The sequence below is a fragment of the Chlorocebus sabaeus genome, chromosome 17, assembly GCF_047675955.1.
Source record: "Chlorocebus sabaeus isolate Y175 chromosome 17, mChlSab1.0.hap1, whole genome shotgun sequence".
NCBI lineage: Eukaryota > Metazoa > Chordata > Mammalia > Primates > Cercopithecidae > Chlorocebus > Chlorocebus sabaeus.
The window spans coordinates 17,619,693-17,637,693 of NC_132920.1; the positions used below are offsets into that span (position 1 = coordinate 17,619,693).

Below are 18,001 nucleotides of genomic sequence, written 5' to 3' on the forward strand. Positions count from 1 at the left end.
GGGGCTTCCGCTTCCGGCGGGGGATTGTTGACGCCTGCGGCTGCTGCGGTGGCGACCGGGCTGTTCGGGAGGGGCTATTGGGGCAGGGAAACGGAGCAGTGACAGGTACCCCAGAGGGTGCTGCTGAGGTGATTATGGCCGAGGGGCACGAGGAAGCCCGAGGCCGCCCTCCCGGGCAGGACGATGGCGGAGGGGACCACGAGCTCGTCCCTTCCCTGAGAGGCCCTGCTACCGCCGCCGTCCCATGCACCCGCGACGACCCCCAAGCCGAACCCCAGGCCCCGGGTCGGCCCATAGCCCCGGGCCTCGCGGCCGCCGCCGCCACCGACGAATTGGATTCGCCGCGCGAGCTCAGGAAGCGCGGGGAGGCGGCCTCCGGCTCCGGTCCGGGGCTGCAGGAGCAGGCGGACTGCGAGGCGCCCGAAGCCGCGGCGCCGCGGGAGAGACCGGCGCGGCTGAGCGCCCGCGAGTACTCCCGGCAAGTGCACGAGTGGCTGTGGCAGTCCTACTGCGGCTACCTGACCTGGCACAGCGGCCTGGCCGCCTTCCCCGCCTACTGCAGCCCCCAGCCGTCCCCGCAGAGCTTCCCTTCGGGCGGCGCTCCCGTTCCCCAGGCCGCGGCGCCGCCGCCGCCCCCGCAGCTGGGCTATTACAACCCCTTCTACTTCCTGAGCCCCGGGGCCGTGGGGCCTGACCCGCGGACAGCTGCCGGCATCAGCACCCCTGCTCCAGTCGCGGGCCTGGGACCCCGGGCTCCTCATGTGCAGGCGTCGGTCCGGGCCACTCCAGTGACGAGGGTAGGATCCGCAGCCCCTTCGCGAAGCCCGAGCGAGACCGGGCGACAGGCAGGTGAGAAGCGCTAGGTGGAGGCGGGGCAGAGTAGAAGTGTCTTCGGGGACCTGTGGGGTGGAGCTGGCACGCTTTTTAGACCTGTAACTGCTGCTGCTACTCTAATTGATCATCCTGCCCGTGCACTAGCTATCGTTTGTCCAGGCCCTAAATTCCCAAAATGTACAAGGAGGCAATACGGTTTCATCGTCCTTTAGACCTGGCACTCCGAATTGATTCCTTTACTCATGGGACTAGTTGTTTCTTCGTGAAAAGAAATTGCTCTTCAAGCCATCCTCTTCCTTTGGTTTTCATGCTCTGCAGAGTGAGGTCCAAAGCTAAATTCGCAAATGGCAAACCCAGTTTTGGAGGGGCTCGACTGGTGATACTGGAAATTCTTCAGACATTGGCAACTTAGGACAGTGGAACTGACCGGATATAAAAGGAGATTGACATGGATACAAGTGGAGTTAGGAAGCCCGGGCTTATTGATCTTGTATATTGTGTAATTGTTTTTGCTTCTGTTTGTGAACTAGAATATTTTGAATTAGGTACACTTCTTAGTTTACTATTTAATCCATTAGTTAAGACTTTTCGTTTATTTAGCCACAGATAGATGGGACAAGAACTAATAGATGCCTCTGATGCCAGTCAGAATTTAGGATGACAGACAGATACTCATTGGGTTTATTTTAAAAAGAAAGCAAAACAAACTAAAAAAAAATGAGGGGGGCGTTACAGGGATTTACTTTGTACTAATTGCCAATATTTAACCTTGATTTGCACTAAAAAATGTTTAATTTTTTTGTCATTTAGATGTGATCACCTGGATTCTCCTCATTAGAATTCTAGTGAAATATATTGGATACCCTAATCGAATTTATCTGTGAAATCAGTTTTTTGGGGGGAAATTAGGGGGGGACAGGGTCTGCTTCTATCGCCCAACCTGGATAGTGCAGTGGCGCGATCTTGGCTCACTGCAACCTCTGCCTCCCAGGTTCAAGCCATCCTACTACCTCAGCTTCCCTAGTAGCTGGGACTGTAGGCATGCGCCACCACGCCCGGCTAATTTTTGTATTTTTTGTTGAGACGGGTTTTCGCCATGTTGGCAAGGGCCAGACTGGTCTGGAACTCCTGGCCTTAAGCAATCCGCCCGCCTCGGCCTTCCGAAGTGCTGAGTTTACAGATGTGAGTCACTGCGCCTGGCCGTGTGAAATCAATTTTTAAACGTTAAAGTGATGAAAGCAAACTTTTAAGTTCAGTAAATAGTGGAGTACTGTTACTCTGTTTTAGTAAATAGTGGAGAACTGTTACTCTGTTTTAGTAAATAGTGGAGTACTGTTACTCTGTTTTAGTAACATGGGTTCTTGGTGGAATCAGTATCAATAGTTGCTGCAAGGTTATAAATATTGTTTTTTAAGTTTTTTTTTTTTTTTTTTTTTTTTTTTTTTTTTTTTTGAGACGGAGTCTTGCTCTGTCGCCCAGGCTGGAGTGCTGTGGCCGGATCTCAGCTCCCTGCAAGCTCCGCCTCCCTGGTTCCCGCCATTCTCCTGCCTTAGCCTCCCGAGTAGCTGGGACTACAGGCGCCCGCCACCTCGCCCGGCTAGTTTTTTGTATTTTTTAGTGGAGACGGGGTTTCACCGTGTTAGCCAGGATGGTCTCGATCTCCTGACCTCGTGATCCGCCCGTCTCGGCCTCCCAAAGTGCTGGGATTACAGGCTTGAGCCACCGCGCCCGGCCTGTTTTTTAAGTTTTATCTTGACTTTCTTTACTAATTCATTACATGGCTTGTGTTCCAAGGCTTGTGTGAAATGATTCGTTTTTCCTAACTTTTTTTTTTTTTTCAATTTACAGGCAGAGAATATGTTATTCCTTCCTTGGCCCACAGATTTATGGCAGAGATGGTGGATTTCTTTATTCTCTTCTTTATAAAAGCAACCATTGTCTTAAGCATTATGCACCTCAGTGGGATAAAGTAAGTTGAGGACATTTGCAGAAAGGTTTTAATTTCTACTGTTTAAAGATCTTGTTTTGTTACATTCTGTTTGTCTACATGTGATTATATGGATAATGGGCTTGTCAGTGTCATGATTTCTTTATAAGAGGTTTGTCAAATTTACTGTTTTCTTGTTGATTTTAAGAAATATTTACAAAAGAAAAAACTTGCTGAATTCTATAAGATGTGTGGGAATCTCACCTATCAAAAATAGGTAAAAAGAGCCTCCAAACCTGCTTTGATTTTATTCACCTATTCTTTTAGGCCAGGAACTAATTTACCTCTCACTATCCTGTTCCCTCTTGCTATCTTGTAGAGTCTCTAAAGACAAAGGTATAAAGAGCTTTTGGTAGGTGAATTAATAATCAACTAGATGGCATTTCCAAATGGGATTGCTTATACTGTGGGGCAAGTCCCAAGTGAACTTCAAATTGAGACATTTGAGTAATCCTTCCAGATTAACAATAATCATAATAGCAGTTATCACTTCCTGAGTACTTTCTATATGCCATATATTGAACTTGCTCACTTCTTTATATGGATTCTTATTTAATCTTAATACCAAGATGAGGTGTAGAGATTAATACCACCATTTTATAGAGTTGGAAATTTGGGATTGTGAAAAGTTGAGCACAGAACTTAAAATGTTACAAAGGTAGTAAATGACAGAGTCAAGATACAAACCTGTGCACTCAAATTTCAGGGTCCTTGCCAGAAACCTGTTACTGTGATTTCTCCCTGTCCCTCCCTCTCTCACCCCACTACACATCCAGTGAAATACCAACTCCTTTATGTTCAATTTCCTGAATAGCTTTCAACCCCAGACCTCTTCACTGCCAGATCATTTTTCTTTTTTTGAGACAGGGTCTTGCTCTGTCACCCAGGCTGGAGTGCAGTAGTACAATCACTGCTCACTGCAGCCTTGATCTCCTGTGCCCAAGCTATACTCCCACCTCAGCCTCTCAAGGGGCTGGGACCACAGGTATGCTCCACTATGCCTAGCTAATTAAAACAATTTTTTTTTTTTTTTTTTTTTTTTTTGTAGAGACGGGGTCTCCCTATGTTGCCCAGGCTGGTCTCAAACTCCTGTGCTCAAATAATCCTCCAGCCTCAGCTTCCCAAAGTGCTGAGATTACAAGCATGAGCCACTGCACCTGGCCCATTTTTTATCATCATTGCTTCTCCCTCCTCCAGTCACTGTCATCTCTTGCTTGGATTATAGCAGAAGCCTTCTAGTGGTAGCTCAGTCTCCTGTTTTATCTCAATCCAGTCTCTGGTATAAAACCAAAGTGATCATAGATCCTGGTTCTGCTCCTTTCCTACCTTAAAACCCTTCAGTAGTTTCTCTTTTTAAAATTTTTATTATTTTTGGTTTTTTAGAGATGGGGTCTATGTTGCCCAGGTTGTTTTCAAAATCCTGGACTCAGGCAATCCTCCCACCTCAGCCTCCGAAAGTACTGGGATTACATGCGTGAGCCACCATGCTCAGACCCTTCAGTGGTTTCTCTTTACCAGCAGGATAAAATCTGAATTTCATCATGTGGTTTATGAGACAGCCTCCTGAGTAGGTGGGACTACAGGTGCATACCACAACACCCTGTCTTTATTTCTTAATCACTGCCACCTCTCACATTTAGTATATGAGCCACACCAAACTGCTTATAGCTTCTATCACATACTATCTTTCTCCAAGACTTTCTCTCCTGCTGTTCCCTCTTTCTGGAACATTATTCCCTCTTAGTCTAACTTCTCTTCATCCTTCAGGTCCTCGTCTGTCTTTTCTGGGAAACCTTCACAAGGTTAAGTGTACCTGGTGTGTGTTTCCATAGTATCCTAGGTTCCCCATCACAGTACTCATCCCACTTTATTATTGCTGCTTATTTATTGTTCTGTGTTCTTTGCTAGATTAGACCCTCCATGGAAGCAGGGACCTTGTGAATTCATTCACTCTTATTTCCCAGGGGCTACTACAGTGTCTGCTCAGGATAATGCTACTTATTTATTGAATAAACTAATGAATGCTTTATGATACTAGATGGTTGGGAATCTAAAGATCAGTTTGGAATTTCAATTAAAATGTATGACTTACACTAATGAAAAAAAATCAGTGCTACTATTCTGGTAACTAATTCTTTATAACCCCAAACTATCATTTTGTGTAGGGATATCTCTAAGTTTGCTATGCATTATATAATAGAAGAAATAGATGAAGACACATCAATGGAAGACTTGCAGAAAATGATGGTTGTGGCTCTTATATACAGATTATTAGTTTGTTTCTATGAGGTAAGCTACTGACTTCAGCAAGAATTAATATTTAACAATCTAATTTTATGTTTTTACATTTAATTTTTTTGAGACAGGTCTCGCTCTGTTGCCCAGGCTGGAGTGCAGTGGTGTGATCTTGGCTCACTGCAACCTCTGCCTCCTGAGTTCAAGTGATTCTCCTGTCTCAGCCTCCTGAGTAGGTGGGACTACAGGTGCCCACCACCACACCCGGCTAATTTTTGTATTTTTAGTAGAGACAGGGTTTTGTCATGTAGGCCAGGCTGGTCTCAAACTCCCGGCCTCAGTGATCCGCCCACCTTGGCCTCCCAAAGTGCTACGATTACAGGCATGAGCCGCCGCACCCAGCCAACAGTCTAATTTTAGATTATCAGCCCAAGACAAAAAAGTAATAGAAATTTATAATCATTCATGTCTTTTCCGTATGTTTACTTTTCTGTTTTCCAAATTTTAATTAATCATTACGTTAAAACTTTTGGAAAAGAGACATTTTACAATTTCTTTGTAATATTTCTCAGTCTTATAAATTCAAATAAAATTTCACTCATAGATTGTGGTCCAAAAATGTACTTGTAAATTGGTTGTGGAACTTCCAATGTAGTTTTCCGCAGAAACAACTTGCCACAAAGTATAGTAGTCATAGAGAAATATTACAGGAGACGGACATCTCGTGGTATTGGACATGTTAGAGACCTACAGAAATGCATTAAGTTAAATGGTTAACTTTTGAGTATTCTGTGTAATTCTTTCAACTTGAAAAATTAGAACATGAAATAATATGGTAGGAAAAGTTTATCTTTAAAATTGGTATAGTTGAGCCAGTAAGTTATTTTAAAATCATTCTTCTTTCCTTAGATAATTTGCATTTGGGGAGCAGGTGGAGCTACCCCAGGGAAGTTCCTACTGGGGCTTCGAGTTGTGACATGTGATACATCAGTGCTTATTGCACCAAGTCGGGTTTTAGTGATTCCTTCCTCAAATGTGAGCATTACAACGTAAGTCCTTTTCTTAGCTTAATCTACTACATACTTATGAAAATAATGTGTTTTAGAATATTGGGTTTTTTTCTTCATAGCATATAGATAACCTTGTATTAAGTTTAAAACAAAGTTTGAATGTTTATTTCAGCTGTGTTACATGATTGTAGACCTCTTTTACACTCTTTTACAGTATATATTTTCAAGATGATCTTTTTTTTTTTTTTTGAGACAGAGTCTTGCTCTGTTGCCCAGGGTGGAGTGCAGTGGCACAATCTCGGCTCACTGCAAGCTCCACCTCCCGGGTTCAAGCGATTCTCCTGCCGCAGCCTCCTGAGTAGCTGGGACTACAGGCACCTGCTACCACGCCCGGCTAATTTTTTGTATTTTTAGTAGAGACAGGGTTTCACCGTCTTAGCCCAAATGGTCTCCATCTCCTGACCTCGTGATCCGCCTGCCTCGGCCTCCCAAAGTGCTGGGATTACAGGCGTGAGTCACTGTGCCCGGCCTCAAGATGATCATTTTATGAATTATAAGTCACAATACGAGAGGATGATTTGGGTGTTGATGCTGTATTAGTGCTCCATGGCCAGCTTTATTATTCTCTGGATCTGTGGACATTAGGTCTGGTACTAATCTGCCTTGAGTCTCCATTTGGCCATACCTGTCATTATTCCATCTTGAATAGGCACTAAGAGTTTTGACAGCTATGCATTCGTGCATCTTTCTCCTGCTGTTAGGTGAGAGCTTGTAATACTGCAGTACTCAAGGTTAACTGTTGGCATCTAGTGCTGGGGGAAGGTATAACCAGTGATAATGGAAATTGTGGAGGTGAGTGGCTGGTAGTCAGTTGAGCCAAACAAGATATTGGCTGCAATTTTTGCCAGAATGATTCAGAGCTGGATTGTTACATCAAGAAATACAAACAAGTGACTATAGAAACTTTGGTTTTGCCATCTTCAAATTTTTCTTAAAATTTCGTACTCATAAACCTACTTCTTTTGATAAGAGTCAGTAATGGCTAGTGTTTATTGAGTACTTTTTACATACCTGCACTGTTAGTAACACTGCGTGTGTATTAACTAATTTAATGCTAACAACCTCAAGATAGATACTATTGTTCCCTTTTTGCAGATGTGGAGATGTAGAATACAACTAGTAATTGGTAGAAGATGGATCTGAATTTAGTCTGGATTCAGAACCCACACTCATAGCCACTGTACTTTTCTGCAGCCCTTCAGTGCACTAAAAGGCAGAAATCTAACATAAGTAGGATAATGGTCCATTCTGAGTGATTGCTGAAAGCTTTTAAAAGCTTTGCTTAATCACTGGATCCCACAAAGGAAAATGCTGATTAAAGAACACACAGTACTTTAAAATGCAAGTTCTTTCTATAAGGTAGACAAATGGAACTACAGTAAGCATACTCAGAAAATACTCAGAATTCATGTTCATTTCTTCTGAGAAAATACTAGAAAGCTCTGTAAACCCTTAGTTCAATATTCTGAGACATGTTTATTATTGCTTTTTATGTTCAAGTTCTAAGGTCTTTTATGTTGTTGAAGTCTTTAGAAATAGCCCAGGGGGTTTGATTATGATACATTGCTACTTGAAAATATATCAAAGATAAAAATTCTCTCAACTATACTTTGAATGTCTTTTTCCCTGTAGACTTTTGTAGAGAAGTAGGATTGTGTTTTAAATGTGTTTTGAACTTGATGGGATACCATTAATCTGTATGTGGTTTGATGTGTAACTTACCTGATATTTTTGTTTTAACATTTTAGGTCCACTATACGAGCTTTGATCAAGAATTTTTCGATTGCTTCTTTCTTCCCTGCTTTCATCACACTGCTGTTTTTTCAGCATAATCGAACAGCTTATGACATTGTAGCAGGAACCATTGTAGTAAAAAGAAATGGAGTCAGATGATGCCCCCCAAAGCCCTGATTTCCACACCCTATAATGACAAGACTAAATTATGTATCAAGGCCATCAGTATCCCTGGGTTATACACTAATTGATGATTTAGAAATTAAAGCAGTCACTCCAGTGTGATGCAGGTGACTACTCTGAAAGTATTGATTTTACTTGAATGCCAAAGAACTTTTCCAGAAGAAAAAACCTATTAAATTCAAGTATTAAAATGTTTAGATCAAAAAGGCAAATGATTTTATAAACAATGGACAGTATATACTTTCTTAAGATCTAAGGCACTTTCTTAAGATCTAAGAATTTGCTGAAAGCATTTTCAGCTTTGAAATCTCCAAATGAAACTTTAAAATTTTGGTTTATCCCAAAATAATGGAAAATGTCCAGTTGTGTTTTGTAAACACCTGTGTAACTCATCTTTTAGTTTACACTTTCTGGGGAAATTGTCTTTGGTGTTTAGGGGAGGGAATGAGAACACAAACTGGATAATCCACTGTCTCCCATCCCAGGAGATCTGGTGAGTTGGCTGCGAGAGCAAGGGACAAGTGAGGCAGGCCTAGCAGTTCCCTTACCTGAAGTTTTCCAATCCGTACTGCAGTTCCCTCTGGTAATGATGAAACTTTACAACTATTCTTAATGCTTGAACATGTATTTAGGGGCAAGTTTCTCATGATGATGAAAAAGTATTAAGTCACATTGCTTATGTTAATTGGTTTTTTTTAAAGGTAAGTTAGTGATTACTTTTAATGGTGGGGGAGTAAGTTTTCAGTGTAAATTGAACTTACAATTTTATGTGCAAGTGTTTTCAGTGCCCTGAATCAGACTATAAATATGTGGGGAGAAATTACCTCCATCAAACAGTTGCATATTTACTGTAAAAGTATTCCCAGTATGTGTGCAGCATGAAGAAAGTATTAGTGCTTCTCAGTGTTCTCAATGAGTGTAAATTCTGTTTATATACAGCTTATTCATACTACTTATATTTTATATAGTTCCATGACTTGAAACATCAAGGAGTTAAAAAAATCTTAGTATTTCATGATTAACTCTAAATACTCTTAATAGCTTGCAAAATATGAGCAATTTTCCCGTTATGGTCTACTCTCTCTAAAGCAAGGGAGACTCTCATTCCCAGACGTTATTCTAGGTTCTTTAAGCTCATTTTGGGTCTGCTAAAGTTTGGGGGAAATGTTAAGCAAAGTGATACTGTGTATATTGCCATTTTGCTTTATTCTTCTGTTGAAGCAAAATTATGGGGTTTTATTCTGTGTGTGCTTTTCCTAGATGTCCCATTTAGCTGTGCTGAGATATACCTGTACTATTTATGGTTTAAGTTTTCATTTTTAGGTATTTACTCCAGCTCTGACATCATTTTCCAAAGACACACTAAACTGCATTGCACAGTTCAAAAATTGATTACTTCAGGGATCAATCTAGGCAGTATTCTTGGTCTTAAAGTTAATAGCAAACACAGTACATGTCTATTATCACTATATTAATTTTCAAAGGTTCTTCTTTTACATTTAAAACTGTGACAACAGATACATTTGATTATAGAAACAGTCTATTAATTTTATTATAAAATTTCATAAACCATGTTTTTCAGAATAAGTTTATATCAAATCCAACTTCCCAGAAACACTAATAGTTAAGTATGTCAATGTACTAAATAAATCATTCACTTGCACCCATGGGGAAGAGTTAGTGTTACTGCTCTTCACAGTGAAAAAAAGAAGAAAAATCTTTCATTTTTAAAATTAGGAGATGTTACATAACTTGACACTTTAGTAGGGTATACACTAGCATTAGTTTATACAGCACTTTTGCTACTGGGGAATTCAAGTTGAAATGTCCCTCAGTCATATAGGTCTGGAGTACATCTTTCATTCATAATTTCTGCTCAGATAATTGAATAGTTTACCATCTAGGTCATTTTCATTTATACTATAAAACAAAAACAAACTAGTCCAGTTTAACTTTTTATATTTAGAATATTGCACATTTTCTATATATGAGTCATTCAGATTAGCATCTGTAGGTTCAGTCAGATCCAACCTGGATTCAAGTTATTATACTATATAACCCTACAAAATACATAGAAATATTATTTGCCTTTATAATAGAACCCAAGAGTTTGTTTCAATTTATGAATTCAGCATTTGTGCAGAGATTTTGATTCCCAAAGTTTGGGAAAAAGTGACAAAACAATGAGGGAAGAAGGAACCAGGCCTTAGTGCCACATATTTTTCTCTTGGGGTTGTAAGGTAGTCTCCTGCTTTCCAGAACACTGTATTATATTTCACTTATAGACCTCATTTTCTGTGTCAAAATGTAATTCCCATGCTGAAACTGTAGCCTAAAAAGGCAAAAGAAAGTTGTCTTCATTGTACAAACATATTCATCACTTTAACAAGGTAATAAGGGAACAAAATTTAGTATTCAAGCTGAGTGAGAATACCGTTTCAGTGAGCATGTCCCTAAGATAAACCAGAATTGGCAGTTAATTTGGATGTCTAGAAAATCTGTTCCCACCAGTAAAATTATCCTGAGTGGGTAATGCACCTTGAGAAAAATCTGGCATACTGAGTAACACTCATGTGGGAGCCAAGAGCTGGGTAAGCCTTACCTTGAGACTACTCTGTGACTACAGAAATAAAGCCGACACTTTTTGAACTAATACGCCTTCGCTTGTCAGTATCATAAAGAGTATTGCCCAACTGAACTTTGCTCCCACTGGTTCAGGAGTTATTTTTGCCTAAGCACTCACCTTCCGATTTTACCCAAGCATATAGGATAGAAAAAAATGCATTATATTTGGGAGCTACTTCACCCAAATTACAAAATGAGTCAAGTGTTTAGTTTCAAGTGACAGTAGAAGGATTTGTTCCCTTCAGTGACTTGAGTGTTTTAGTTATGCATTCTAGCAAAGGAAGGGTAGAAAGGAATTGAAAACTAATTTACACTAGTTGCTACTTGGGAATAAAGGGCTTTTTGAGGGAGGTATGGATATTAAATGTTCTCATTATGTACTTATCCCTATTAAAACAGGCAGTTGTTTCTTTGAATATGCCTAAATAACAGTATTCTTAAAATCTGACAATATGTCAATTACTTGATATTCCTTGTCTCCAGTACCACAGGCCACTCGTGACATCCCATGCTTGCCTGGATAAAGTTCCTCATTTCAAACAGTGTACATATTTCTTTGCAGTTCATTATAGTAAGGCTTGACCTGTCAACAGTATCTTGATGGCCCACCTATAAATAAAATTCAGCATTCTATTTTTAATAATTTGTATGCCACCAATTTGTATTGTCTCAGTAAATATTTAGTCATCAGTGTATCTGTGTTTTGTCTGTTTCTTTGAGATGGTTCGCTCTGGAATCTCCTGCGTAGGGAGTCCTTGCTTCTAAATACAGCTTTTCCAGTGGGTTTAGCAGTAAACTAGAATGCTTTCAGAAATAGAGATCTGTGAAAAAAGAATCGTCCATCTTTAGGGACGATTTAGCAGGCACACTCACAAGTTACCTGTACATGAATTAAGCTATTTAATCCAGTCCTTCAAGAGTTGTTAACCATCACAACCACCACACAAGTCTCATCTGGGCAATTTAAACTCAGTTCTGACCTTAAAAGCCTTTCCCGTTCTTTTATGAACAGGTCCAGAGAGAAAGGGCAGGAAGCAAAACAACAGGTTCCTCACTCAACAAGGGCAAAGATAATAAAGGATAAACTAAGAGTGTAGCTAAAAGATGGTCCAAGTCCTATAGACAATGTGGTGGTGTTATGAGCCTAGCCACAAACTTAATGTTTTGGAACTACAGTGGATTTTTGAGACAAGTTTACAAAAGGTGCCCCATATTACAAAAGGAAATGAAGTCTCTGACTGACGTGGTCATACAGCTGATGCGTGTAGCTAGGCCTGCTACCCCCACTTTCTCAATTTTACTAGACCAAATTTGTCAGTTTCCATTAAATGGACCGTCCAAAATAACCTTTACACTGTATTTTACTTTTCCAAAGTAAAATAATACTTTCCAATTAAAAAGTTATTCACAGGCTGAACCAGCATATGGCCTGGTTATATGTTGTTAAAATTAGTTTAATAACTTCAAATAATTAGATGTAACAAGTATTAGTAGGCGGCTTAAAGATATTTTTCAGTGGTCTGAACTGTACCTTTTTCTCAATGCCCGGAATTGTAATTACTCAAAACACTTTACTTATAAAGTGACACCCCCAAACCTCAGTGCATCAGTCAGCCAGGTGCTTATTTGATGATGCAGACTTTTGGACCCCATCTGGACCCAGTCAGTTTCTGGTGATGGGGTCCTAGAACATATATTTGACATACCCTGCCAAATACTACTAACAGTACATTCAGTGAGCCACCAGTCCTCTGGTCAACCAAATTGTAAAAACACCTACCTAATTATTCGATTAAAGTTTCTGAACATGACTTTCCTCCCTTCAGATATTATTTTTCGTTAAAAAAAAATTCCTGGCTGGGTTCGGTAGCTTGCACCTGTAATTTCAGCACGTTGGAAGGCAAGAGGATCGGATATCGAGTCCCTGTCTCTACAAAAAATAAAAAAATTAGCATGGTGGTACACACCTGTAGTCCCCAGCTACTCTGGAGACTGAGACAGGAAGATTGCTTGAGCTGAGGAGTTGAGGGATGCAGTGAGCTATGATCGCACCACTGCAGTCCAGCCTGGACTGAGGGTGACAGAGGCTGTCAATCCATTTTCATTACTCATTGGCCCAGCATGAGAAGTATGGGCTTTTATTACTTTCTTTCCAACATTTGTTTTCCCCGCTATCCACAAATATCCTCAATTTTCACTTGTGTATGCAGCATACAACCCAAAGCAAGGTCGGGCATGTGGCTCACGCCTGTAATCCCAGCACTTCGGGAGGCCAAGGCGGGCAGATCGCAAGGTCAGGAGGTTGAGACCAGCCTGGCCAACATGGCAAAACCTTGTCTCTATTAAAAATACAAAAATTAGCCAGGTGTGGTGGAGCACACCTGTAGTCCCAGCTACTCGGGTGACTGAGGCAGGAGAATCACTTGAACCCAAGAGGCAGAGGTTCCCAAGAATTAGACTGAAAAAAGCTCAAAGTTCTGAATGCAGTCCCACAGATTTCTCAGGTTGGGGGCTGAAGATTCCATTTTTAACATAAACCAGACTAAGTATGGTTTCAGTGACTTTTTAAAGAGTACTAAATAAAAGTAAACATTATTTCTAGGAATTTTTAGAGAAAAGCAGAATGCTTCAGCCATAGGGGCCTAGAGAATGGCTAAGAACTAACCTACAAAGTTTAAGAATTAACTTCTCAGCAGTAAGACACAAATTCCCAGTTACCTCTTCCAGTATTCATCGCCACATTTGGCCCCTTCAACAGGTGTCAAATGTATACTGCTAAGAAAGCGAAATTTCTACCCCCAACCAGCATTTGATGTACTAACATATCTCAAGTAAGAAAAATACCTTGAATTCTAAATTTAAACTGCAACCAGCCCAAGCGCGGTGGCTCGCGACTGTGATCCCAGCACTTTGGGAGCCCAAGGCGGGTGGATCATGAGGTCAAGAGTTCAAGACCAGACTGGCCAACCTGGTAAAACCCTGTCTCTACTGAAAATACAGACACAAAAATTAGCTGGCTGTGGTGGCAGGCAACTGTAATCGCAGCTACTCAGGAGGCTGAGGCAGGAGAATTGTTTGAACTGAGGTGACAGAGGTTGCAGTGAACCGAGACTGCACCACTGCACTCCAGCCTGGGTGACAGAGCAAGACTCCATCTTGGAAAAAAAGAAACTCCAACCAACCAGAAGTTCAGCAAATTAAAACTGAGCACAAAATAACTGTACATTCAAACTGAAAAATAAAATTACCAAACATTGTTCCAAGAGCTCTTTTAGGGACCGCAGGAGTCCAGTTTAACAACAAAAAAAACGAATGCAGTAAAATAATACAAAAGAAAGTGCAGCTGACCCTTGAACAACGCAGGTTTGAACTGTGAACCCACTGATCACGGGCTTTTCTTTTTTTTTTTTAACCCAACCGAGCACAGATCAAAAGCACAGTATTCATGGGATATAAAACCTGCACATTCAGAGGGTTGGCTCAGGTTCTGCAGGGTCCACTGCTGGACTTGAGTATGTGTGAATTTGTGGATTTTGGTATGGGGGCGGGGGATTTGGGGGGAGTGTGGTTCTGGGAACAATTTCTTCTGCACACACCAAGAAACAACTAGTTTTTGTGTATGTATCTCCAAGAATTTTAATAAACACTATCCAGTAACTTACCAAGGAAGATAGAAGCACAAAGAGAAATGAATGTGCATGTTTATTTTCAACTTTTAAAAAAGGTATGTAAGTCGATGTGCAAATTAGGCATGATTCATAGCACCAGGCAAGAAGTAGGGTACCTTCTATATGTTGTGCATTCAGATACTTTCAGATACTTTCCCTTTCTCTTAGGAGTTGTCTAAATCACGTCAGTGTATTCTTCTAATGAGACACTGTTAACCTTTATTTTAAAAAGTCCCCTCCCAATAATACTATGTGCCTTCATTATGAGGTAAAACTAGAACAAAAAGTATGTCATAATTTTTTATTGATGGCATTTATCCCATGGTTTAACATGTTAATTATACTGTAATAAACATGGCTTTAATATTAAACTTTTCCTTATTATCCAAAGTCACCACAGTCCATTTTAGTAAATATAAAAATATATGCTTAATACTTTGTACAATACTGGTTTTTGGTCCAAACAAAACTGGATCAGAAAAGCCAATAAATTCAACTTTAAGAATCCCCAATTTTTTTTTAAAGATTTCCAAATGGATTTAGGCAACTTTGAATAATGGGATTTACATAATAAAATCTGAGACAAGACTAAACAAACAACAAAAAAAATCTCTAACACAAAATTCAAATTTCAAGTTCACAGATTTATGTTATGCCAAAAAAGTACAGAAACAAAATTGTATTTACACAAGTTTCATAATAAAATAATGAAAAAGGCAAGACAGGTGATAGAAGAATGAAAATATAGAAATAGCATATAATTATTAAATGGAGGATGAACTAGATCTAACAAGTCCTCAGCACGGACCATTCTTTAATCAGGCTTCCTCTATCAGAAAAGTTTAGTGCACAATACACCCAACCCACTCACTTCACACACACACCAGCACAAACTCCGCATAGAAATCATCCGTTTCCACATTCTCTAACCTATACAGAATTCTAATCTATACAGAACTCCTCAGATATAATTACAATTTCAATGCGTTCCGTAAACGCTTATCAGCGCACATAATGGTGTAGACAAAAGAGGTTCTATACAAAGCCATTCGCCGTGCAGGCTCCATTCCTGGGTACAGCCAGACTATGTCAAATCAGTGAATAATCTGCTGGATCATAAAATATTTTTGCTGAAGAATCAGTCACCAGTCTAGCTATTATATTTTTTAAAAAGGGTGGGTGAGGCGGGTTGGGGCTTCTGTAACGAAAAAGAAAGGAGGAAAATTCCAAAATTAAAGAAGTCCTTAGGCAGATCTGACTTCAGATAACCCCAGCACAAAGTACAATCCAGTATCTGAAAGCAGGGCACCAGCTGTTGTTAAAATTGCGTATAACACCAATGTGACCTTTATTTTCTGCGTCTAACAGCAGTCTTTATCTTCCGACCAGAGACTGAAGTTCCAGAAGAGAACACATTTTTCCCATTTGACCTGTGAAAAATAAAAACTTCATAATGTGACATGATGCTCTGAGCAAAATTTCCAAATGCTAACATTTACCATGAGCAGCAGAAGGGTAGGGTGGCGGGGGAGTAGACTCACATTGTTATGTACATTTTCTGCTATACCTAACACACACGCTACTGTTATTTTTTTCTCAAACTGTAATACAACCCTCCAGAATTGTAGTATGGTAAATTTATGTTGGAGAACATATTTAATTTTACCCAAACCATACTGAATCTTGATGACTTTTAAAAACAAAACATATACATGCACATACCCTTACCAATGTAAATTCTCCATTTCAATAAAAAATTCTCTTACCCCACTGTAAATGCTGCTGGCGACTGGTTAAATGGAAAGCCCCCGGAGCCTGAAGGCTGGGCTGAGGCTGCAGGTGTGCTAGAATTTGCACCAAATGTGAACACTCCTGATGGATTGTTGTTTGTGAAGTTAAAATTTGTAGTGCTGCTGCCAAACTGGAAAACCGAACCTACAATAGTTGAAGCAGAAATACTTCATTAGGGCAAAATGATAGGGTTTTTTGGGGGGATGGAGTCTCGCTCTGTTGCCCAGGCTGGACTGCAGAGGCACAATCTTGGCTCACTGCAACCTTCGCCTCCCGGGTTCAAGCAATTCCCCTGCCTCAGCCTCCCCAGTAGCTGGGACTACAGGTGAGTGCCACCATGCCTGGCTTATTTTTTGTATTTTAGTAGAGATGGGGTTTCACCATGGTCTCAATCTCCCGACCTGGTGATCTGCCCACCTCAGCCTCCCAAAGTGCTGGGATTACAGGCATGAGCCACCATGCCCGGCCACAAAATGACAGGTTTTTAAATTAATGACTCTGACCTCTACATATAAAAACATGCAAAGAGTTAAAATACTTTGGTCTTTTAATCTAAAGAAAACTATTTTCTCCACTGACACATAGTACTCACTTGACACCTCCAACAAATCACACAACTTACCTATGACCAAGGGGAAAAGGGCAGTCTGGACTTCTGGTTAAAGATAGTGAAATCAACAAATACATTTAGCTCTATCTTCTTTGAAAAGTGCATTAAAACAACAAGGGATTTTTACAAAGATAGAGAGGTGACAACAGCAACAAAGGTTTAGAAGCTGGAAGGCTGACCAGAAGCGATACTGAACTAGCAGCAGGGAAAGAACAGAAGCAATTGCATTTATACCAAACATAACCAAAATGTTTAGGTTCCAGATACCTATGGAAGAGAGGATGTCGTGGGAATTAAAAAAAAAAAAAAAAAAAAAAGGATAGCAGAGTATCTGATTAGAAGCAGATACCCAGGATCAATCCCTCCCCACACCAAGATGGTAATTATCAGTGGGTGCAGTGACTCAAGCCTGTAATCCTAGCACTTTGGGAGGCTGAGGCAGGTGGATTACTTGAGCCCAGGAGTTTGAGACCAACCTAGGCAACATGGTGAGACCCAATCTCTATAAAAATTTTTAAAAAATCAGCCAGGCATAGTGGCGTGCACCTGTAATCCCAGTTACTCAGGAGGCTGAGGTGGGAAGATCTCTTGAGCCTAGGAGGTCGAGGATGCAGTGGGCCCTGACTCTGCCACTGCCCTCCAGCTTGGGCAACAGAGTGAGACCCTATCTCAAAAGGAAAAGAAAGAAAGAAACAAACAAAAAGATGGTAATTCTCCTTTTCCACCCCACCAGAACAGAAGTTCAGTCTTTTAGTCTTTCTAGAAGTGTCTGGACTGGGAAACACCACATACAGTTAAGGGCAATAATATCATTTTGAAAACGGGAATTAAGAGTGGGTCAATATTCACTAAATACCGAGCGCTCTAGCCATCTTCCCAATCTTAGCTCCCAGAACACTGGGAAATGGAAGTTCCCTGATACCCTCCAAGCAGGAGACTGGATGTGTCTTCTTTGGGGAATCTGACAAACTGAGTGGAAAGAACGAAGGATACTAACATCCAAATTTTCCCAAGTAAAATAAAGCTAGACAAACCAGATAAATCTACAATGAAATTCGAGATCTGTAAGCCCTATCAATGTAGAAAGGACTTAAGTGGTATTTATGTGTCCTACACCCATTAAAAACTACTACAAGTAGCCAAGGAGAACCAGACATTTGAACAACTCTGAGACAAAAATAATAAAAGCAATTTTGGGAAAACTGACTCAGCAAAGAAAACTTTAAGGAGAAAAATCTGAACTCAGTATCTTTAAAGAATACTT

General features: G+C 40.5%; 2 protein-coding genes across 2 annotated transcripts in view; one reads left to right on the plus strand and one right to left on the minus strand.

Moving 5' to 3' along the window:
* Positions 1 to 24: 24 nt before the first annotated feature.
* FAM8A1 (family with sequence similarity 8 member A1) lies at positions 25 to 11,361 on the plus strand. Its single transcript, XM_007973608.3, has 5 exons — positions 25 to 849; positions 2,683 to 2,803; positions 4,987 to 5,110; positions 5,966 to 6,105; positions 7,875 to 11,361. The coding sequence occupies exons 1-5, from the start codon at positions 135 to 137 to the stop codon at positions 8,017 to 8,019; spliced, it is 1,245 nt and encodes a 414-aa protein (XP_007971799.3). The 5' UTR covers positions 25 to 134; the 3' UTR covers positions 8,020 to 11,361.
* A 3,262-nt stretch (positions 11,362 to 14,623) lies between these two features.
* NUP153 (nucleoporin 153) overlaps positions 14,624 to 18,001 on the minus strand; it is a 92,620-nt gene continuing 89,242 nt past the window's right edge. Inside the window, 2 exon segments of the mRNA XM_007973607.3 lie at positions 14,624 to 15,766; positions 16,103 to 16,271. Coding sequence (XP_007971798.2) covers positions 15,685 to 15,766; positions 16,103 to 16,271 — 251 coding nt within the window. The 3' untranslated portion in view covers positions 14,624 to 15,684.